Source organism: Hyperolius riggenbachi, chromosome 1, assembly GCF_040937935.1.
Source record: "Hyperolius riggenbachi isolate aHypRig1 chromosome 1, aHypRig1.pri, whole genome shotgun sequence".
Lineage (NCBI taxonomy): Eukaryota > Metazoa > Chordata > Amphibia > Anura > Hyperoliidae > Hyperolius > Hyperolius riggenbachi.
The window spans coordinates 519,676,948-519,701,560 of record NC_090646.1 but is presented as its reverse complement, the minus strand read 5'-3'; the positions used below and the strand labels follow the sequence as shown (position 1 = coordinate 519,701,560).

Here is a 24,613-nt window from a genome sequence, read left to right as displayed (position 1 = left end):
ATGCACGTGATACAGGTACAAGGGGGAACACAGCCTATAAGTGTACAGCAGCTTTAGTTGCTTAAAGAGACACTGAAGCGAGACTAAATCTCGCTTCAGGTCTTATATATAGCAGGGGCACGTGTGCCCCTGCTAAAACGCCGCTATCCCGCGGCTTAACGGGGGTCCCTTCACCCCCAACCCACCCCCCGCAAAAGATGGTCGGAAAATGGTCGCTGGCTGTCTCTCTTCCTGGAGGCAGGGCTAACGGCTGCAGCCCTGCCTCCCAGCGCGTCTATCAGACGCGCATCGCCGCCTCTCCCCCGCCCCTCTCAGTGAAGGAAGACTGAGAGGGGCGGGGGACAGGCGGAGATACGCGTCTGACAGACGCGCATGGGGCAGGGCTGCGGCGGTTAGCCCTGCCCCAACCAGGAAGCGCTCCCCCGCTGCACGGAGGGGGTTTGGGGGGACAGGGACCCCCGTTAAGCCGCGCTATAGCGGCGTTTTAGCAGGGGCACACATGCCCCTGCTATATATGAGGTCTGAAGCGAGATCTATTCTCGCTTCAGACTCTCTTTAAAAAGGCGATTTATCTGACATTACCCAATTTGACATTACCCAATTAAAGTGAACCTCCGGACTAAAAATCGACCCAGCAGCACTGAAAAGGCCTGGTGTTTCTTTAACCGTTTCACAGCATCAGAATTTTGTTTCTCTTATCCAAGCCTCATTTTTAGCTGCACAGAAGAAAACTGCCCGGGCTTTTTTCCCCTGATGCTGTGCAAAGCATGATGGGATTTCTGATGTTGTTGCTCTCGTTCTGCTGTTTTGGTGCAATTTTTTTTTTTTTACATTTTGAATTTGACATTTGAAGCCTAGTGTGTGCAGCTGGGAGGGGTTATCAGGACACAGGACAGTTGGAACTGTGTCTCCTGCTCCTTGTCATCTCCTTTCAACCAAAAAGATGGCTGCCTCCATGACAAAGATGGCAGCCCCCATGAATCACAAACATTTACCTGTTCTTTTAAAACAGGGTGGGTAAAAAATATTACCTATCTGTTCTAATTAACATAACTAATGTAACTTAATGACAGTATGTTTGTTTAGGCTGAAGTTCCCCTTTAAGAAGCTTATTACAGATAACGCTTCAAGAGACTACTTCCATCTAAAAAACGATACTGCTAAAATCAGAAATAGCACAGTCATGATTTTACAAATAAAATAGGGGGAGGAGTACAGCATTTGCTATAAAAGCTTCATTATATGAAAGAGATGGATAAAAATGACCCTGCTCTGAAAAGCTTTCTGCACACTGTGTCCCTGTGGAACAAGTCTCTAGTGGGAGTCCTTATGCAATTACAAGTAATAGCTTGTTTTGAGGTTTGCATTCTTAAACACCTGCAGTAAATCTTTCCAGGTTGTATAAAACACCTATTATGAACCTATAATCTACTGGCCCCTGTGTATCATGCACAATAAAAACAAATATCAGCAGATGTCCTTAGGAAAGAAGAGTTACAGTAATTTACCAAGAACAAAAATCTTCATTCCTAGCTACATTAAACCAGTAATGCCAGCTGACTATGCAGTGCCAACATCAGTAGTAAAAATTTACGCAACCATCTTCTAACAAAGACCCTTTATGATTCTCTATTGACATGAAGCTGTCATTGCAAGCCTGTTTCTTCTGAAAGCATAACATGTAATCTGCTTCAGGATGTAATATGTGAACTATAACCATATCTTAAAGGGAAGATCCGCGGTAGTTACTAAAAAAACAAAAACAAAATGAAACCAGTAATCCACTTACCCGGGGCTTCCTCCAGCCCGTGGCAGGCAGGACGTGCCCTCGCCGCCGCTCCGCAGGCTCCCGGACTTCTCCGGTGGCCGACCCGACCAGGCCGGCTGCCAGGTCGGACTCTTCTGCGCTCCAAAGTGTGTCTCACTTGGGCGCGCTGACGTCATCGGACGTCCTCCAGGCTGTAATGCGCAGGCGCAGTACAGCCTGGAAGACGTCCGATGACGTCAGCGAGCCCGCGTGAGGCGCACTTTGGAGCGCAGAAGAGCCCAACCTGGCAGCCGGCCTGGCAAGGTCGGGTGCGCCACCGGAGAAGACCGGGAGCGGCGAGGGCACGTCCTGCCTGCCACGGGCTGGAGGAAGCCCCAGGTAAGTGGATTTTTTCTTTTTATCACCGTGAACCTTCCCTTTAAGTAGCCATGTCATCAACAATTATTGAGTGGAATGGTAATGTACATGATTTCATAAGCATAATCAAGCAGCTTTCAGAAGAAATATTTGGTAAGCGGCACCCCAAAAAGTAAAATATTTTTTACAAGTTTTAAAGATAAGGGGGCATTCTATACTAATCAACACGCTGATTCTGCCTGATGTACTTTGCATTTATGCCTATATAAGGACACTAGCAACTCAAAGTTGTGTCAAATGGGGAAAATAAAAATTTAAGGAAGGCAGAAATGTATAAAGTGCACCGGAGGCAGTAAAATAAAAAAAAAAAAAAAGTGTAATGTTACTATCTGAAGGACATACCACTATGTGCCCTCCGTTCCATTGTTGACATGCAAATTGTAGGCAAAGTAATGGGGAAGAGGCATCCCTTGTAGGAGGGGAACTCCTGTGTAACGTCCCTTCCCCGCCTATTTGAGCATTCGAACTGGCTCTTAACTGCCTGCTCCCTGCCCTCTCCATGCCAATCAGCGCTTTGTGCTCAGGGAGGAGAGCACAGAACTGCTTCTGCTGCGTCGTGACCCCAAAGACCACAGACCAGAAAGTGTAGTATTGCTGCAGATAGGAGTGGCGGGGAGAGACAGCAATGGACGCTACTTGATCCTGCCACCCTTCCACATCAGGTAGCATACTTTCTCTTTTAAACCTGCCTCGGGTCCTCTAAGAAGTTATCAAGCAGTAATTATTTTAAATTTTCATTAAGTATAAATAAAAAAATAAAAATAAAAAAAAAACACTCCACCCAGAAATATACTACTTTTTCTTAGGAATCAGATGATAGAGACCTGGACAATGTGTAATTTAAAGCTCCTTTGTTGGGCTTTAATTTGGTTTGTGAACTGGCAATTTAAGAATCACAATTTTCTGTAAATTAATCGAGAAATACGCTGTAACAGGAGTAACTCCTAACTCCCAAGTTCCTAATGTTCCAATTGCTGGCTAAAAAAAAGATAATATATTGTTGGACTGATAAAGTTGAATTACAAGATAAAAAGCACAGACTGTGCCTACAAAGCATAATGAGCTTAAAAAAGCAAATACCAATATGGCATTGGTGTGCGGCAGCTCAAAAAAAAAGGGCAACACCATCAGAAGGACTAAAACCATTTTAGCCAAAACACTTATCCCAACAGATACTTGGTAGCCAACAGATGATACAAATACTCCATGTTTACAGCAGGGCTGTGGAGTCGGAGTCAGAGTCAAGGAGTCGTGGCAATTTTGGGCACCCAGTGTCGGAGTCGTGGTTTCATAAACTGAGGAGTCGGAGTCGGGTGATTTTTGTACAAAATCCACAGCCCTGTTAAATATTAGACTAAGGAGTCGGAGTAGAGGAGTCGGAGCCATTTTGGTTACCCGGAGTCGGAGTCGTGGTTTCATAAACTGAGGAGTCGGAAGATTTTTGTACTGACTCCACAGCCCTGGTTTACAGCCCTAAAAATTTCCTCTATAAACTCCAACCATCAAATCAAACTATAAATGGCTGAGTATAGGGTTGTTGAGATCAATTCCCTCCTCTCATAGACCTACCCAAGTATCACTTAAGCTGGCCATACACACATCAATTTTCCCTGGTAGATTTGATCACTGATCAAATCTGCCAGAAATCTACAGCACAGTAGTGTAGTGTATTGAAGGATTTGATGCCACTGGAATCGGATCTAGATCAGAGAGTGATTGATTAGTTTGCCACATTGAACAGAAATCTATGGTGTTTATGGCCACTTTTAATGAATCTCCAAAACTACATACATATGGAAGATTTTCAATAAAAATCTTTTGCAATTACATCAGGCAAGTTAACAATTAGTGTAAAGATGCACTGCTTTTAAGGCGCTCTGCGGATCAGTCAAAAACAGCCTTATGGCCCGGTGCACACCAAAAACCGCTAGCAGATCCGCAAAATGCTAGCAGATTTTGAAACGCTTTTTCTTCTTTTTCTGCAGCGTTTCAGCTAGCGTTTTGCGGTTTTGTGTAGCGTTCTTGGTGTAGTAGATTTCATGTATTGTTACAGTAAAGCTGTTACTGAACAGCTACTGTAACAAAAACCGCCTGGCAAACCGCTCTGAAGTGCCGTTTTTCAGAGCGGTTTGCGGTTTTCCTATACTTAACATTGAGGCAGAAACGCATCCGCAATCCAAAATCTACAGCAGCCCGGGAGTATGCGTTTCTGCAAAACGCCTCCCGCTCTGGTGTGCACCAGGCCATTAAAATACATTACCCTAGCGGATCCGCACCCGCAAGCGGATCGCAAACCGCAGAGGAAACGCTCCGGTGTGCACTAGGCCTATCAGTCTGCCGACAGCTTGTACTCATGTGCAACTGTCGTCAGAACTACAGCCCAGCGGGAGGGTCTGAAGGACCCGTAGTTTGAAAAAGTACGGCGTGTGTACGCACCTCAAGAGATCACCATCCTGTTCTAGAGGATACACACCGGAGGCTGCCTGCTGTAGCACACAATGGCCCATATACAATTAACTTTCTTCTGAGTTCTCTCCTAGGAGATAATTTTTCATCTCTTTAAAAACACTTTACTTCAAAGTGCTGAAAAAGTCTATAAAAAATAAAAAGTACTATCAAAATAATTTTCTTGCATTCTGGGGTTTTAAACGGTATTTTACTGTTAAGATATTAAAATATCACCTAGGAGAAAAACAGAATTGCACATGGGCCAATGCGGGCTATAATAGAAGCATCTAACTTCGCATATTACTGACAAAATCTGAGAACCTACACCAGTATTAGATTTTAACTAATGACAATCAGGCTACCATTTAGCAACAGATATTTAAAGCATGTTCACAGAGCCTTCACACCTCAAGACTATGGTGTTCCAAGGATTATGGCACTACAGTGTCACGTGATGTCACAGCTTTCAGCCAATCAGCAGTATTTTACAAATGCTTTGGATTACCCTTGGATGGTGCAACTTGTATCCCTGTGACATGCTGTTGCTTTATTTAAAGTCCTCTTTGTAACAACGTGGAGGCGGACTACCTTTTTGTTATTGGATATAGGTTGGGTAAGACAGCAGTAAACTTGATATAGGTTGCTAACTTCTCCATTCAGTAAAAGACTTGCTGTACCCTGTCCCAGATGGGGAGGGTCTACTTCCCTCTAGGACAAGATGTGAAAAGATGTGAAGGCAAATAATTCCAATGTAAAACTCATAAAAGCTTTTAGTTGCCCTCAAATCGCCAAATACAGATCTTTTACTGATATAGCAGCTGAAATACTTCATTTTTAACCAATCACAAGTTGATTATAGTCAGAGGGACAATGGGTAAAGACGTAACCTAAAGTTAATGCCCAAACCAATTTTCTCCTCAAAATATCACTTTTTGGTCTTGTTTCCACTTCCTCTCAATGCAGATGGCTACTGCAATGCGATTCTCTCCAATGTGGTTGCGATACCTTTTGTTTATAATGAATGAAATTGTACTGCCTTGCACAAAAATGCATGCAAGCAATCATGGCACTGCGATTCCGCAGTAAAGATGGTGCACTTCTGATATCCCTGTATGTCGCATGTGCAATGATAACATGATCAGCAGCGCACAAACCAAACCAAGGGCTTTGCATCAGCATAAATTTACTTAATATTTGTCTATTTGCAATCACCACCAAAACACTGGCTCCAGAGATGGTCAATGAGATGCAAATCAATCTGAGTTGATGCAGGATTAAGCAAATTCATGCAATTTGGCAGGATGCGTTTGGTTTTTTTAAAGCTGCATACAAAATGTGTATAATCCTGTTTCAACTTGGAATCATTAGCATCTCAATAACCATCCCTAATAGGGATCACATTTTGTAAGAAAGTGTACATGCCCTGTTCAGGTACCCATGTGCACTTAAAAATCAACTCCTAGAAAATATTACACCACATTTACATAAATGTTTGCAGATAACTTAATACTTTTAAATTATCCCAATGACACTATTAGGGTTGCACTGCAGCATGGCTTCCAGGAGGGATTGGTTGTTTCCTTCTTTAGGAAATGACCCTTTTTAAACGCACTACTACACTTCCAATGACCTTCAGTAGTAACTAGAAGACATTCAACTGCTGCATGATGCAAAGTTACCATATTTTTCGGAATACACACTTTCTCCCAAAAGAGAAAAATATTCCAATATTATATTTCAAAGAGATCACCCGTCAATATAAACCGCCACAATGTCAGGGACTCCCTGTATCGTGTCCTGTGTGGTCCTCCAGTACACCCTCATGACTCCTCTCCCTGTATGTAAATACAGCTAGCGGCAGACGCAGCTCATCTAATTCAGTGGTGAGCGCAGACCTCTTCTCCTCCACGGCTCACACGATCAGCAGAAGCCGGCACTAGAGGAGCAGTGCTCGCCGCAGGTGACTACTCGATAAGGTGAGACACGCAGCCGCCAAATGTTTTTACACACAGAAAGTGGAGGAGATCGGGGAGAGGGGGGTGGTTATGCAGGCTGAAGACCACACAGGGGTACAAGAGGGGACACACTGGAGGATACACAGGGACTGGAGGAAGACTCAGGGGGCAAAGAAGGACAATGGGACACAGGAGGACAGAAGGGGACAGGAGAACAGAAGGGGACCACAGGGGGAGCAAGGGAGGATAGAAGGGGACACAGGGCGACTATGATTGGGGGGGGAGGGGGGGGGGATAACATTTACAAGATGCTCCTGGAACATGGATGCACCAGGTTTAGTATAGAAATATTTTTTCCCTGGTTTGTGTTCTCTAAACCTAGGTACGTCTTATATTCCGGAGCATCTTATATCCTGAAAAATAGTCATTTATACTTCTGCTAGTGTCCAATAACACTACTTTCATGCCTGAAACAAGTGTCGCTATAGTTAATTCCTTCAGCAACTTCTGACAATGCGTTTATATAACTTCATAAATATGGTTGTACAACTTTTTTTTTCCCCATTACATTTTGCCTAACATTCTTCTATTATGTGGCCACTGACCTGGGACTAGACAGTCTAGCTAGCACATATAACTGGCCTAATGCCACCATCTGTAGATTAGCTCCAAATAAACGGCAGAGCAACATGTGCAGAAACTGCGCAATGTCTGCTTAAATGAGGCTTATTGGCCCAGTTTCAGCAGAAATACACCTTTACTTGATAATGTAGCTATGAAAACATTGCTAATCCTAACACTTGGCATACAAAATCAGTCCTGGCAAACTGGGGATTTCAGGCAAGACAGATCATAATCAGCAAATAAGTTTTCTTGCAGTCAATATTTGACCAAAGTAGTAAGACTACAGTTACCCCAAAGCAGCGGACAGATCCAACACTAGTGTCCTGTATGAAAAGGATACATACAATACACCAGCGGATCATATTTGGATGCCTGGAAATTTGCTGCTCGTCAAGTATGCTCGTCAAGTAGTAACTTTGCATTTACAAGCACTTTGATTTGTCAGTATCTGGGAGGCAGCATCTGCTGTGTGTGCGTTCAGGACTACAAAGTAAAACACTTAACACCACTTTATAAAAAGAATATGAAACCGGAGAAGCATTCTGCAGTGGACATGATGAAACAGATCTATGACAGTCAATCATTTTCACTATTGTCACAGAAGGCAAATTGGATTCGACATACAAATGTCACTGGCATACGGCCTAGAATTCCATTTCGAGATATGCATCCCTGTGTGAGGTGCTCCATTTCCCTACATGGACATCTCTCTACAAATTCTATGGCAAAGTCCATGCAATACTAAACATAAAAGGTATTAGCAACAGACTCCCCATACATCAGCAACGTAACATGAGTTCTGCAGACATTTAATAAATTGCAGCCATGTCTGCACTTAAAAGCAATCTGACATTTATAGACATATTAAAGCTTCAAACATGCATATTATTCAGCCTCAGGCAATAAATTTATCAATGGAAAGTATATACGGATCAGAGGACTGAATCCGCAACCAGTCCTACATATAAACATTCACAATAACGATTAGCGTAAGCAAAGGCATGCAATTCAGCTGACAAGGAACACTAAGGGCTCTTTCACATCAGAGCTGGCGTTGGAGAACGCTCGAAGCATACGTTTTGTTGTATGCGTTTTAATGCGTTTTGATATGCGTTGCACTGCAGTGAGTGTGCATTTTTAATCCGTTTTCAATGCGTTACAGCACATAGAAAAACGCAGGTAATTTTTTTTTCTTTTAGTTTTCAACTTTCTACATTGTTCCTCTGTTGCATTCTGGGACTGATTGCCTGCGTTAACGGATTAAAAACGTGCATAGTGTGCGTTTTACATTGACTAACATTGTAACGCATAAAGCCAGCGTCGGCCGAAAAACTGCGCCTGGGTGCAGTGTAACGCAACGCACAAAAAGGCTGCGTTATATGTGAAAGCTAAAATGAAAGTCTATGGACTTTCATTTCACCTTGGGTAACGCAGACTTTACCCTTTGCGTTGAAACGCAGAAAATCTGCCCTAATGTGAAAGAGCCCCAAGCGGTGTGCATTGCTGGAATCTGCAACACAGATATTACCATTTGAAAATCTCCCAGTAACAGGCAATGTTATTTCTAGTTTTCAGACAGTTACATAAGTGAAGCCTCACCAGCAACTTCAACAATGTCCCCAGGAACGATATCCCTTGCTTTAATCCTCTGGACGCTTTTTCTGTCCTGTCGGTACACTTTCCCCATTTCGGGCTCATATTCCTTGAGTGCTTCAATAGCATTTTCAGCATTCCTTTCCTAATTTTAAATGGAAAAAAAAAAAAAAAAAAAAAAGGTCAAAAAGCAGATAAACACACGTTAAATAAGAGTGCATAAGGTAACACAGAAGGTAACACACTTCCTGCCACTGTTAAAGTATGCCAGGCTGTAGCCACCCATAGCTAATAAACGTCACATAATCAAGTTCAGTGTTCTCCCCAGGCTCTTTTAGCCGGGTGCTCCACCCAGCTAGATTTGGTGACCACCCGGCTGTCATCGGCTCACTTCCTCCTATGCTGTAAGCAGAGTTGCCCTGCATTTTCATCTCGACCCACCAGGCTACTTTTTCATGCCACCCGGCTGGAAAAAAAATTCTCGGGAGAACACTGAAGTTACATCAGCAACCTGTTACTGTCAAAAAAACAGATTCTAGTAGAAAACAATCCACAAGTTATGATCCTCATTCTCTTGAAAATACACACCTCTTGAGGTGCAAGGAGTCCTATATATAAAAAAAAAAAACAAAAAACAAAAACAAAAAAAAACAAAAAAACAAAAACACAGTAGCTTCAAAAATGTAAATTCCACAACTTAGCGATTGGCTGTCTCAACTGCCAAAATAATCAACCACAAGTATGCAGAAGGAGTTTTGATATGTAGCAGTGGAAATTCCAAGTGTAAGAGCTTTAAGTGGGGCATTATTGTGAGTTCAACTCTTTTGTCCTTGACTTATGTAATGGCAAACAATGCAAATTGGTAAAATGTCCTTTATTTATAAACAATTACTGCCATTTAGTAAGGCCCATTTATAAACAAACAAAAAAATTTGTGAAAAATAGTGTTTTTCTATTCGCCATCAACAATCCAAGCTTATAGGCCCTAACAAATATTACAATCATAATGTGAAGAAGAATTGGTCAAAACAGCCTCAGACATAATGACATTTTTTTTCCTTTGTGTGATAGAAGCACTTTCAAGGCTTCCAGAGAATGACAACCCCTTTTTTTGACGGAGCAATAGGGTCAAACAAAATGGGTCCAGAAGGCTGTGAATCTATCCCAGATCAAGCAAACTGCTTGACATTACCGTGTTAATAAACTTTTTTGAAGGTCATTGATCACCATTTTGAACCACTTTTTAAAAGGGAGGAGGCCTGAAGAAAGCCATATTTATGTGATTTGCAGTCTGACCAAAAAGGGTTTTTTTGACATAAAAAAATCCTACTGCACCTGGAAAGTCCATCTTCTATGATCATGAAGGAATGTAACAATGTACTTACAATAGACCTCAAAGTGGCCCAGCCAGATCACAAGTAGAAAAAGGTTTATGTGGGGGTAAGGTACTGTATTTTTCGACATAACTCTGGACTTTAAGAAGCACCTAGGTTTGTCTTTGGAGCAGGGGTGACTTATGGACCTTTCCCCCCTAAACAGTCTATCCAAGCTAGGCTGCACAACTACACTAACCCCTGCTACATCACACTTCACTACATTAACTCCTGCTGCCCCCAACAACTACACTCACCCGATGCCCACCAGCTACACCCTCTACACTAAACTGAGTGGACCCATCTCACCCGATCCTGCTGCCACGATCCTCTCCTCAGTCTCGCTCCGGTAATCTTAAGGCACCATCCTTGAGGATGTGCTACATCCTGAAGGACGGTGCCCACAAAAGGAGGAGAGGATCACTGCAGCAAGATCAGGTAAGACCTTACTTGTGCACTCTGCTTCCATATCTTTGGAAAATAAAAGACGCACCAACTTTCCCCCCTAGTTTTGGAGAAGAAAAAGGGTGTCTCATGCCAAAAAATACGGCATGTACGAATGAGAATGTAAAGTTGGGTCAGTTGCTCATGTAAAAATGGGGAAGAGTATTTGACTGCTTCAAGTGTGTCTTCCGGTATTTGTGCATGTACAGGATCTTCTCAAAAAATTAGCATATTGTGATAAAGTTCATTATTTTCTGTAATGTACTGATAATCATTAGACTTTCATTTATTTTAGATTCAAATACACACAACTGAAGTAGTTCAAGCCTTTTATTGTTTTAATATTGATAATTTTGGCATACAGCTCATGAAAACCCAAATTTCCTATCTCAAAAAATTAGCATATTTCATCCGACCAATAAAAGAAAAGTGTTTTTAAAACAAAAAAAGTCAACCTTCAAATAATTATGTTCAGTTATTCACTCAATACTTGGTCGGGAATCCTTTTGCAGAAGTGACTGCTTCAATGTGGCATGGAGGCAATCAGCCTGTGGCACTGCTCAGGTGTTATGGAGGCCCAGGATGCTTCGATAGCAGCCTTAAGCTCATCCAGAGTGTTGGGTCTTGCGTCTCTCAACTGTCTCTTCACAATATCCCCCAGATTCTCTATGGGGTTCATGTCAGGAGAGTTGGCAGGCCAATTGAGCACAGTAATACCATGGTCAGTAAACCATTTACCAGTGGTTTTGGCACTGTGAGCAGGTGCCAGGTCGTGCTGAAAAATGAAATCTTCATCTCCATAAAGCTTTTGCTTCCGTCTGAACCAGCCCTTAGCCACTTTTTCTTTTATTGGTCAGATGAAATATGCTAATTTTTTGAGATAGGAACTTATAGTTTTCATGAGCTGTATGCCAAAATCATCAATATTAAAACAATAAAAGGCTTGAACTACTTCAGTTGTGTGTATTTGAATCTAAAATATATGAAAGTCTAATGTTTATCAGTACATTACAGAAAATAATGAACTTTATCACAATATGCTAATTTTTTGAGAAGATCCTGTGTATGCCCTCAGCTGCCCAGAATGCTTTGGAGGAAAAGTGTTGTTCCGGTTTCTCAATATTATATAAACCATGATATAGTGGATTTGTTGGGGCATCTTATTTGTATGGTTCCACAAGAGAAATGTGCAAGTAGTGCATCTTTTAAAAGTAAGTAGATAATTTTAAAAGGCAAATAGTTATTCAGAAGAGATTAGTCTAAAAAGCAAATTAGCTGATCCGGGTTGTAATTTCACATCTTTCATGCAAAATAGTCACCTAAAATCAATTTATAAGGGCATGTTGGCCACTCTACTAGAGACATCTTTTACATGATAGCTTTTCCCACCTAGAAAATGCTATTTAAGTCTACAGGGTTGTGCAGTAGCTTACATTCAATAGCGATAACAGGTACCACTCAAAGGGCTTATTTTCTGTCAGCCCACTGTGGCTTAACCTCCTGAGCGATAATCCCGAGCTGAGCTCGGGGTATACCGCGCAGGAGGATTTCTCAGGCCCTGGTGGGCTGATTTGCATAATTTTTTTTTTGTTACACGCAGCTAGCACTTTGCTAGCTGCGTGTAACTTCCGATCGCCGCCGCTCGCCGTCAATCCGCCGCTACCCGCCGTGCAGTCCACCCCCTCCCTGACCCCTTGCGCAGCCTGGCCAATCAGTGCCAGGCAGCGCTGAGGGGTGGATCGGAACTCCCTCTGTCGTCACGACGTCCATGACGTCATCCCGCCCCATCGCCATGGCGACCGGGGAAGCCCAGCAGGAAATCCTGTTCTGAACGGGATTTCCTGCTTACTCTGATCGCCGTAGGCGATCGGAGTGGGTGGGGGGATGCCGCTGCGCTGCGGCTATCATGTAGCGAGCCCCGGGCTCGCTACATGATTTACAAAAAAAAAAAAAATAGTGCTGCGCCACCTCCTGGGCGATATAATTGTATCGCCCAGAGGGTTAATTAATTTATTACAAATTCCACTTTAAAATATTAGTCCTACCTAAACCGCCGCATCCCCGCCGCTCTAATCTAACTAAATCCCCCCAAACTCCCCGGGGGGCAATCCTGGCAGCGCTTCCGTGTGAGGCAAGGCTATGAGCCGAAGCTCTGCCTCACAGCACGTCTGTCAGCCCGGATCACCCACTCTCCCCCGCCCCTCTCACTCTTCCTTCACTGAGAGGGGTGGGGAAGAGGCGGAGATCCGCCCTTGACAGACGCGTGTGCGGCAGGGCTGCAGCTCATAGCTCTGCCTCAAACGGAAGAGCAGAGGGCAGCAAAATCCACGACCAAGAAAGTAGTCGATTTTGCAGGGGAGAGGGAGGGCGAGTTGGGGGGGGGGGGGGGGGGGGGGATTTAGATAGATTACAGCCACAGGGATGCGATGGAATATTTCTCCGCTCATTATCCAGCAAGGTAACTATTACAGATGGTACATGAGATGCTAATTTTCCAGGTTGAATCAAATTTTAAAACAAAATGCATGCATGTTGAAAGCAGTCATAATCATAAGTAGCTGCACCAATGGCAGTAGAAAAGGTCACAAACACCTTACTCCTAATTTATTCCTACTAAAGGTGTACATCAATGATACAGAGTCTTGATTGTAAAATCTTACCAATGCACTTTTAATGGTTATTTTAGGTAATCCCTCATATTACAAATAAGTGGTTGCAAGACTTTAGTGGGAACCTTAAAAAAAAGGTATGTAGGGTAAGCTTGCTGTACAAACAGAAATGGATTTATCTTCAACTCTGACTCAAATATTCCAATGAATTATCTGCCATTGTAAAATCATTAGTCACAATAACAGAACATGCTGATATCAGTTCTTCACTCTGTGCACCACACCTTGCCAGCTGTTTTGCTATGCAGCCTACCTATTTTATCTTTACTAAAAAACTGAAAATACATAGATTCCAAGTTAAGTTTCCCATGACAAATGTATGTTGCAATGACGATTAAGGGAAAATAAATCGTAGTTATAAGTAACTCCTGTAAGATGCAACAAATCAGTGACCACTGAATGTTTTAATTCGTAAATAATCTCCACAGTATAAATTTAGGTTATTTAGCACTGCAATTAATAAAAGTGGCAGATTTAAAAAAACAACAACTAAAACAGTGAGGGATAAAACTATTACCACATGAGCAGGAAACACCGTCCCCTAATAAAAAGAGGGATAACCACTATCAACATTCTGTAGTAGCCTTACTGGAATGTACGTCTGTTCTCTATGAAACGCCTGGTCTGAATGAATTCATCATGGTAAACTACAGCACTAGGACAAGGGTGACCTGCAAAGGGCTGGCCAAGCTAGTATGGAATTAAGGAGAAGATAGTATAGAATTAAAGAGCTGCTGGGATTTGTGCAACCCTAGCTAAGCATAATGAATCCACAACATATTTTACACTGTTCACAACTGACTTGCATACAAGAATATGCATGATTAAAGAACTAGGGTATCAAGGAGATGCAAACATTTCCAAATTCATGAAGGATTATGTAAAATTTTCTGCAAATATATGCAGCTTGAAAATGGACCAATCAATTTGAACCTGGGTGGACTTCATTGGTCTATTTTCAAGCTGCTTATATTTACATAAAAATGTACATAATTCTGCATGAACATAGAAATATTTGCATCTCATTGATCACCCAACTGTCACTTTGACAGCACCGATGCAATAAACCAAACAGTGTAGGTGATTTTTCACAGTAGAATAGGTCTCATTTATGCAAAAGTAAATACTGTGCCCACTACCATAATTTTGCATTGTGCAACAAACGTCGTTCTTTTATTCTTGAATTCAGTTCATAAAAAAAAATTCAAAAGTGTGTTGCTGAATTGCAGTTAAATTTAGAAGAAACGTGAACATTACTAGCTACTAGTGACATGTCTGGTGTGAACACAGAAAACAAATTGTACCTCCCAACCCAGAGCACAGTGAGGCCCCGCTCATATTACAAAACGCAGATGGCCATGCGATCAGAACGCAAGCCATCTGCATTTGCATGCATTGTGTGGCTGATACCCATTCCGCGCATTTCGGGAAAAAATGTGTGCAGCATGCGTTCGAACTGCACTGGTTCGGAACGCATGCAGTATGAACATCAGACAGTGCAGTCTATGCACTTCTGATGTTGCGCGTTTCTGCCTTCCGCACTCGTTGCCGAAACACGGACGGCAACACGTGCAATGGGAACGGGGCCTAAGGGCTAAAACCCACTGGCGGCCTTTTCTAAGCGCTAGCGATTTTAAAAAGCTCTTACTAATGCAATGCTATGAGGGATTTTTAACCCTTCTGGCGGTAACCCCGACCTACACTCAGGGAAGCCGCCGCAGAGGATTCCTCTGCCCCGGGAGGGATTTTTTGAATTAAAATTTGCTTTAGCCTTTGTAGCTAGCACTTCGCTAGCTACCATTGTCCCCCAAGTCCCTCCACTCTCTTGATTGCCCCCAATCGCCGCCGTTATATGAACCCCGCCCCCCCCCTGATCCTGTGATGGCGCAGCCTCTCCAACCAGCTCCAGGCTTCGTTGTGGGGAGGATCAGGATTGCGCATGACGTCATGTCTGATAGTCACCATTGCGCCGACTGAAGCTCATTGGGGAGGCTGCGGCTCTCGCGGGATTGCGGCTAGGTAACGTATAGCGGTGGTGATCAGAAGGGTGCGAGGGGCTTGGGGGGACAATGGTAGCAAGCCTAGTGCTAGCTACAAAGGCTAAAGCAAATTTAAATTTTTAAAAAATCCCTCCCGCAGACGCAGCCTCAGAAACTGCGTACCGCCTGGAGGGTAAATAAAAAAAATAAAATAAAAACAACAACAACAAAAAAAAAATATCACATCGCTGAAGGGGAATCACACCCATAGCATTACATCAGCAAGAGCTATTCAAAATCACAAAGCGCTCAGGAAAGTGCTCCTAGTGGGTTCCAGGCCTAAGCTGCTCTTACCTCTCAGTGCTCAACACAGCACTACCTACTCCTACCATCCGTTACCCTGTGTAAACACAGCAATCTACTTTTTTCAACCAGCACTGTATGAACACTGCAAGCTACTGTTACCTTCCTGTCCAGTAAGAGCGCGGAGCTATTCTTAACTCCCAACCCTGTAACACAGTGAGCTACTCTTATGCTCCTAGCATTGCATGAGCACAGAAAGCTAGGCTTTCCTGCCTGCACTGTATGAGTTACAGATAAAAGTTTACAGTTTTGTTATGGGGTATATGGATGTTTAGTAAGATGCAAAGATTAAACACTTCAGGACAAGAGCAATTTTCACATATCAGCACTGCTCCCATTCATTCACCAATAACTTTATTACTATTTATCACACTTAAATGATCTATATAATTTATTTTGTCAGGACATATTAGGCTTTTAGCGTGTGATAGGTTTTTTGGGGTTTTTTTTTTTTTTTTTTTGTAATTACCTTATTTTCTATCCATTTTAAAGGGAAAAGGAAAAAAATAGAAAACACATTCCTCCATTTACATCCAGTACCCTGTACAATAAACAATTTGTCCATCCTGGTTATTACAACATTTAGATTATGTTCCTAGTACAATGTATGGAGACAATATTGTATTTGGAAATAAAGGTATTTTTTTCAGTTTTTTGCTTTCTTATTGTACTCCATCGATAATCCCAATACCTTATTTTCAAAAATAACAGTAATATACCCTCATGGCATACATAATTAAAAATCAAAATTCTTAAGGTAACAATATATGTTTTTTCTTTTATATTCTGTAACTTTGTTTTCATTTTACAAGTCTTATTTTGGTACAGAATATGCAAAAATGTAATTGCTTTTGATTCAGTTTGTGACTAGAAAGAAAATTACTTTTTATGTTTGATTGAGTTTGTCCCTACCTATTTATGTGACATGGATCCAAGCTTTAAGACACCAAAATGTATACTACAACTCGGCACTGTTAAAATGATACCACATGTGCCACATTTAGTAACAAACTGATGGTGCAATCTACACAATTACATTGGACATTATATATACATCCTGTTGTCATGATGTGGTTAAAGTTTGAAACCTTGGTTCAGGCTTCTGTATTAATTGGTAGTCAGTAGGATTTATCATAGGATGCAATACAAAATAGTGTGTATTGCAGAGTTTTGTAAATTGAGTTTTTATTCTCTGGCTGGCTTTGAAATAGCGACTCTCTGTGCTACAGTCAAATGCAGCTTGACTGGACTGAACAATAGGCAGCCTATGAGCTGTCCAAATATCTCTCCTCATACTATTATCAGGAGGTACTCAGGGAGGAAATGCAATATAGAACTAGCCATGCTTTACCTGTGAACTAAGAGCTAATCCTGCCCATTGTGCCACACAGGAAGGAGCAGAGATAGGAGGTGTTAAATTAATCTGCAAAGTATTGCACAAGTGTCATCTTCTGTACTATCTCCTGCTCCATATTTTGGCTGAGTTTGTAATCTAAGAGAAGTATCATCTCAATACTTTATGCATTGCACCGGAAGAATGATAGATGTGTAGGCTTAAAAAGGAACAGAATATCCCTTTCATTTCAAGTTTTACTTAAAGTTAATCTGAAACCTATTTAACAAAAAATAAATAAATAAACACCTAAGAAAAGGAAGGGCTCTGGGTCCCAATGAGCCTTCCCGTTCCTCTCACGGTTCCCACGTTCCAGCGCTGGATCCTCTGATTAAATTTCCTGCTGTGGGAGGTTTCGGAAGCCTGAGTGCTACCGAAGATAGGTAGCTCTGTACTGCGCATGTGCAAACATGCGAGACAGCACTCTGGCTCCTGAAGACTTCTGAAGTCTCGGGCAGTGGCAGAGAGCAGTCTCCGGCTGATCGGTAATGAGGGAGCCAGCGGTGGAACGTAGGGACCATAGACAGAACGGGAAGGCTCATTAGGACCCAGAGCGCTACCTCTCCTTAGGTATCTGTTTTTGTGTTTTGTTTTTTTAAATAGGCTTCAGTCTCCCTTTAACAATTATAACACCAAGAAGTTTTACGCAACTGCTTAAAATTTGGAAGCATTGCCCTTTAAAGAGAGTCTGAAGCGAGAATAGATCTCGCTTCAGACCTCATAGCTAGCAGGGGCATGCGTGCCCCTGCTAAAACGCCGCTATAGCGCGGCTTAAAGGGAAGGTCCAAGCAAAATAAAAAAATGAGTTTCACTTACCTGGGGCTTCTACCAGCCCCATGCAGCCATCCTGTGCCCTCGTAGTCACTCACTGCTGCTCCAGTCCCCCGCTGGCAGCTTTCCGACCTCGGAGGTCGGCGGGCCGCATTGCATACGTTTTTACGCATTCCCACTAGTGCAGGAACATTAACACATACATTTTTAAGCATTACTGGTTCAATGCGTAAAAATGTACGCATTGAACCAGTAACGCGTAAAAATGTATGTGTTAATGTTCTTGCACTGGCGGGAATGCGTAAAAACGTACGCGATGTGGCCCACCGACCTCCGAGGTCGGAAAGCTGCCAGCGGGGGACTGGAGCAGCAGTAAGTGACTACGAGGGCACAGGATGGCTGCTTGGGACTGGTAGAAGCCCCAGGTAAGTGAAACTCATTTTTTTTATTTTGCTTGGACCTTCCCTTTAACGGGGGTCCCTGTCCCCCCAAACCCCCTCCGTGCAGCGGGGGAGCGCTTCCTGGTTGGGGCAGGGCTAACCGCCGAAACCCTGCCCCATGCGCGTCTGTCAGACGCGTATCTCCGCCTCTCCCCCGCCCCTCTCAGTCTTCCTTCACTGAGAGGGGCGGGAGAGAGGCGGCGATGCGCGTCTGATAGACGCGCTGGGAGGCAGGGCTGCAGCCGTTAGCCCTGCCTCCAGGAAGAAGATTACCAGCGACCATTTTACGACCAACTTTTGCGGGGGGTGGGTTGGGGGTGAAGGGACCCCCATTAAGCCGCGGGATAGCTGCGTTTTAGCAGGGGCACACGTGCCCCTGCTATATATAAGACCTGAAGCGAGATTGAGTCTCGCTTCAGTGTCTCTTTAACAACACAAATAAGGGAATTTCTTAGCCAGTGTTTCACAGTGAAAAACAGAGGCTCTGCATAATGTAATGCAGCCAAACACTAAAACAGAATGTTCTACATTAGGTTAATGAGGTTCAATGTCAGCAAAAGCCTAACAGTGAAAGAATGTAACATTTGTAAATGCACACTAGACCATACTAAAAAAAAATTAGAATGATTGCAACATACAATTGTAAGAGGAAGTTGCATCACTTAAAAACACTGGAAGATGTGAGCAACACTAGTAAGAAGCAAACTAATGTAACCTAAAATGAAGGTATCAAACAACTTGATTTTGTTTTACATTACTCAGCGTAAAATATTGTAAAGAATCCAACAGCGTATGTTTATATAACAAAGCTGAAAGACATTTATGAATACTGTAACAACTATAACTAGGTACCTGAACTGCCATGATACATTTGCGTATGTAGTTTTAATCAACACAACTTGGCCGTGTTCATTTTTTTTGCCTGAATGAGATAAACACTCAGGTATGCAAGGGACAGTTACTTTCTAGTCCGACTATAGTGTAACCCTCTCCAATAAGGAATTGCAGCCATAAAAAACACTTTCCTGGAAAAGAACAGCTTCTAAATGCAGAGAAAAAGTGAATAAAGACCAATAGTTCATAGATTTTGGCTTAAACTGTACAACATTAAAACTTTCTTTTCCTGCTTTTAAAGAGCAAAATAAAAAAATGTACTATTCTTAAGTAGTCATTTTCAGGAGGATAGATACAATCGTTTCAGCTCAGGTTTGCTTTAAAGTCCAAGGTCAGCATTAACTTTATGCTCCCTTCCCCTAAAGTGTCTGTAATAGCTTATGACGCTAATACAGGACTGCCTTATTAGTACAGATTGAAAATCCGGCCACATCCACATCACTCTACCCATCTCTTCCAGCAGCAACACTTCCTCTTCAAGATTTAATACATCTGTAGAAACTCCATAGATACACCAAGTGTCTTGCATAAAAAAACAGGGCAGAGCGCCGAGCACATATGCAATGCCATAGGTTAGAATTTACAAAGAAGACACAAACAAGGCTGCTCGGAAGGAGAGTATCAGCCCCATACCTACGCTCCCCTTCGCCTATGAGACATCACATGGTAATGAAGGGAATATTTCAGAAAAACTCGTTATATACACACTACCAAAATACATTAAAGGTGTACCGTAGTGAGAATGATATGGAGGCTGCCATATTTATTTCCTTTCAAGCGATACCAGTTGCCTGGCTGCCCTGCTAATACTTTCAGCCTTAGACCCCGAACAAGCATGCAGCAGATCAGGTGTTTCTGGCAATATTGTCAGATCTGACAAGATTAGCTGCATGCTTGTTTCTGGTGTGATTCAGACACTACTGCAGCCAAATAGATCAGCAGGGCTGCCAGGCAACTAGCATTGTTTAAAAGGAAATATGGCAGCCTCCATATCACTCTCACGGGGGAGCTACAGTTCATTAAGGGAGGGAACGATGTATGCCAACATGTACTGTGGCATATTGAAGCAGGAGCAGGATTACCCTTCATTTGGAAACTTGGCCACAGTGCAGTATTCCAGCATAAGCTCAAACATTTCCAAGACTACCACTGCCTTACTAGAAAGAAACTAAGAGTCAAGCTGCTATGGAGCATCCTCAAACAAAAGGAAGAGGAGCACAAGGTCTCTAATATCTACCAGCTTCGTCATGGAGGAGTGGAAGGGGATTCCAGTGGCACCTTGTGAACTCTAGGCCCAAAAGAGTTAAGGCAGTACTGGAAAATAATGGTGGGCACACAATATTTGGGCACAATGTTTTTGCTTTGGTTGCCAGCAGTTTAGACATTAATGGCCAAGTGCCAAATTGTATCAAAGTGTCATATTTTCAGTGTTGCATGAAAAGAAAACATTTACAAAAACCTGAGGTGTACTCACTTTTGTGAGATACTGTAAATGAAAACCCAAGCTTAAAGGGATACTGTAGGGGGGTCAGGGGAAAATGAGTTGAACTTACCTGGGGCTTCTAACAGTCCCCCGCAGACATCCTGTGTTGGCGCAGTCACTCACCGATGCTCCGGTCCCGCCTCCGGTTCACTTCTGGAATTTCAGACTTTAAAGTCTGAAAACCACTGCGCCTGCGTTGCCGTGTCCTCGATCCCGCTGATGTCATTAAAAGCGCACAGCGCAGGCCCAGTATGGTCTGTGTCTGCGCAGTACACTCCTGGTGACAGCAGCGGGAGCGAGGACACTGCAACGCAGGCGCAGTGGTTTTCTGACTTTAAAGTCAGAAATTCCAGAAGTGAACTGGAGGCGGGGCCGGATCATCGGTGAGTGGCTGCGCCAACACAGGATGTCTGCGGGAGACCATTAGAAGCCCCGGGTAAGTTCAGCTCATTTTCCCCCGACCCCCCTACAGTATCCCTTTAAAAAAATACATTAGCTTCAAAGAAAATATGTTGTTCAGCAGGTTAGCCAAAAGTGTTGAAATGTGCCAGCCACAACAAATAGGTGCTTAATGAAGAACACAAACAAGTAAACTTATGGCAGACTGATAAAAATAGGTGTAGGAAAAGTTAGTACCATAGCACAAATATTTGCTTACCTGCCACACACCCACAATGGCGTTTGCTACTAATATAAGTAAAATTACAAAAGGTTCTACAAAGGCTGTGATTGTTTCTTCACCTTCCTCAAACCATGCCAAAACCTGAAATAAAAGATGAGAGAAAAAGATTAGCAGTAGGCAAATGTGTTATGAGTAGTGTCCTCACAAGCTTTTAAGACTTTGGAATTTGTTGGAGCTGTTTAAACTGAGAAATTTATGACTGACAATTCAGTAGTGCCCGTTTTGGACTGCTTCAGGTCTGGACAGCTCTACCACAACAAGATTCCAAGACACATCAGGATAACTCATTAACACCAGATTTTATATAGAGCAGAGATTAGTAAGAATAGGTTAGTGTGCATCTTAGGCGAGACCTAGCCTTCATGTAAATACTGCTTACAGATCAGTTATGAAACTAAGAATACCCAAGTATGCTATGTTTATATAAGAGATTGCTTCAGAATTTTCTACACCTAGATTTAATGTTCCATTAAGTACAAACGTTCAAGTAGAGAACATTTCAGTTAATCCAGACAATATGGGGGAAAGGGGGGGGGGGGGAATACGCTTAAGAATTCAAGAGACTGGTGCTGGACTGAGCATACCAGAAAAAGGAGCAAACATTAAAGTGGATCCGAGATGAACTTTTACTCCTTGCATAATTGTGTTCCTTACATATAGTTTATAGGGCATTCCTCAAGCCAAATACTTGTTTTGTTTTAATACCCTAATTTCCTATAAACTAAACAAGCCACACCCACAGCTTCTCCAGAGTGCCTTGGCGCTTGCAAGGGATTGTGGGATTTCAGTCTGGGCAGGTGAAAAAGGTGTTACTAGCTATAGATTTCAGAGGCAGAGTTTTCACAATTTGAGAGCTGCAGTGCAGATACAGATCAGTTGCCTGTGTAATGGAGGAGATAAGAGTGGAGTTTTCACAGCATATGCAGATTAGCATGCCTAGATACAGATAAGCTTGCCTGTGTGTGTAATTGTGTAATAGTGACAAGCAGAAAACATGTCTGCTCCCATTGTATCACAGGAAAAAATATTAATATACTGTTGAAGCTGTTTGAAGATAGATTTGCTGTGTAAACTATCTAAACTTTAGATAAGATATATAGACAAGTCACTTGTTATATTTAGTTTTTCATCTCGGATCCGCTTTAAATACACATATTAGATACACATCTGACCCAAAGCAAACAGAGGTATGTGCTTACCTCTCCTTCCAGCCCCTATAATAAAGCTTTGGAAAAAAAAAACTGCACTTTTGTCTAAAGTCAAATTCTTTGGCAGTAAGAGGAAAGCTTGCCGAAAAGTTTTCCCTCTAGCGTATCACCCTCCCATCCCCGCCTCTTCCCCACCCCAATCACTCCCCTTAAGAGGAGGGAATAGGAGGGTGAAGGGAGGGAACATCACGAAAGCCTGCCTCTTGCAGTGAAAATCTGACTGGCTTTACAGTGATCATTCACAATCATTGTACACGTTGGCTTGTTTTGGGCTGTTGCAGCTTGAAAACCTAGTGTGTGTACAGCTGCCCCACCCTTGTTGCCTTGACATGACTGTCAAAAAAATAACATTGTGCTCTTTGGTTTCTCAAATCTCAGGACACTAAATCACCGCTAATCATACCTCCTGTCTACCCAGAAAAGCAAAGGCTGTTCAGCTTAAAGAACAACTGAAGTGAAAAGGACATGGAGGCTGCCATATGCATTTCCTTTTAACCAATACCAGTTGCCAGGCTGCAGTAATGTCTGAATCACACCAGAAACAAGCATGCAGCTAATCTTGTCAGATCTGACAAGGTCAGATCTGCTGCATGCTTGTTCAGTGTCTATGGCTAAACGCATCAGAGGCAGAGACCAGCAGGACAGCCAGGCAACTAGTATTGTTTAAAACGAAATAAATATGACAGCCTCCATATTTTTCTCGCTTCCGTTGTCCTTTAAGCTGAACAGGGTGTCTCTACAGTGATTGTTCTCTGAACTGTGAAACTAATTAATGATCATTAAGGGCAACCATTATTGAAATGTGTACAAGGCTTAAAACTGTCACATGTATTTAACTGAAGGAATTATTTCAAGTGACAGAAGCAGAGGGCCTGTATGGGGTTTTAAGCATATCAGTTCAAAACTATGACCAAATTTTATAAACCCCTCCCATCCCTTGCAAAATAAGACTTTCAGAACCATAAAAAAAAAAAAACACCTTCTCTTGCAGTTGTCATTTATAGATGCACAAATGCAAGAGAGAAGGACATGAAATTATTTGTCTGCTTAACCTTTTGAGGTATAGTACACGGGCCACTGTGCCGCAGGCATGCAGTCAACATTATGACTATTATGTCATGAAAAATAAGAAGGGAAAAAAAAAAGTCACCTTTTGCTAATTTCCTAGAATTTGTAAATGTCAGTTCTGTTCTGTCAGTCTCAAGAGACAGTCTAACTACTATATTGCTATCAAATGTATCTGGACGATTAGTCAATGGTGAATGATGTACAGCATGTCAAGCCATACACAAATTTGACTGCTAGAACAGGTACTCTATTCGGCATTTACCCAAACTCCTGCTATGGCGACTTTTCCTTTCCAATGTCATCAGTCAACAGGTGAGAAGGAGGAGGGGGAGAATACTACTAAAACTGAACAGTTATAATTCTGACAAACTGATTAAAGGGCATATGGAAGCTGCCATATTTAATTAATTTAAAACAGTACCAGTTGCCTGGTGTCTGCATAGATTTCATACATCAGTAGTGTCTGACACATGCATCTGGAAACATCTGATCTGCCTGCTTCAAGGTCTATTGCCAAAAGCATTAGAGGCAGAGGTTCAGCATCAGAGCTTGTGATTTTAAGTCTTGCTAATGTAATGCTGTGTTTTTTTCACCTGAGTGATGTGATTTTATAAAAATCACCCATAACATTGCATTAGCAAAAGCTTTTCACATCACTAGCTCTAAAAGAAAAAAAAAAAAAAAAGCTCTTGCAGTGTGAACCAGCCTGAAAGGAAATATGGCAACCTGCTGCTTCATGTGTACTTTAAAGAGAACCAGAGACGAAGCACCCTCATGTATTTTATTACATTTATCAGTGGGAACATGACAGTAAACACCAAGCCTGCTTTTAGTTTCATTGTTATCTGCTTAATTAGTCTATTAGCAGCTGTGATAAGAATCCCCGACTGGCTCAGTCTAGGTTTGACCTGGAATCATTATAGCTGAGTCACTCCTCTGTGAAGTCTTCAAGCCCAAGCCTGCCTCCTCCGGGCTCAGATTTCCTTCTTTGCATACTGAGAGCTGTGATGACATGGGAGGGGCTGCTGCTGCTGCGAGAGA

At 42.4% G+C, this 24,613-nt stretch overlaps 1 protein-coding gene across 2 annotated transcripts in view; it reads right to left on the bottom strand.

Moving 5' to 3' along the window:
- Positions 1-24,613, bottom strand: part of ATP2A2 (ATPase sarcoplasmic/endoplasmic reticulum Ca2+ transporting 2) — a 126,598-nt gene that overhangs the window by 91,664 nt on the left and 10,321 nt on the right. For both annotated transcript variants that reach the window (XM_068245299.1, XM_068245290.1), the window contains exons 4-5: positions 21,273-21,377; positions 8,812-8,950 (exon numbers count right to left, since the gene is read on the bottom strand). In XM_068245299.1, coding sequence (XP_068101400.1) covers positions 8,812-8,950; positions 21,273-21,377 — 244 coding nt within the window. The remainder of the gene's footprint in view (positions 1-8,811; positions 8,951-21,272; positions 21,378-24,613) is intronic.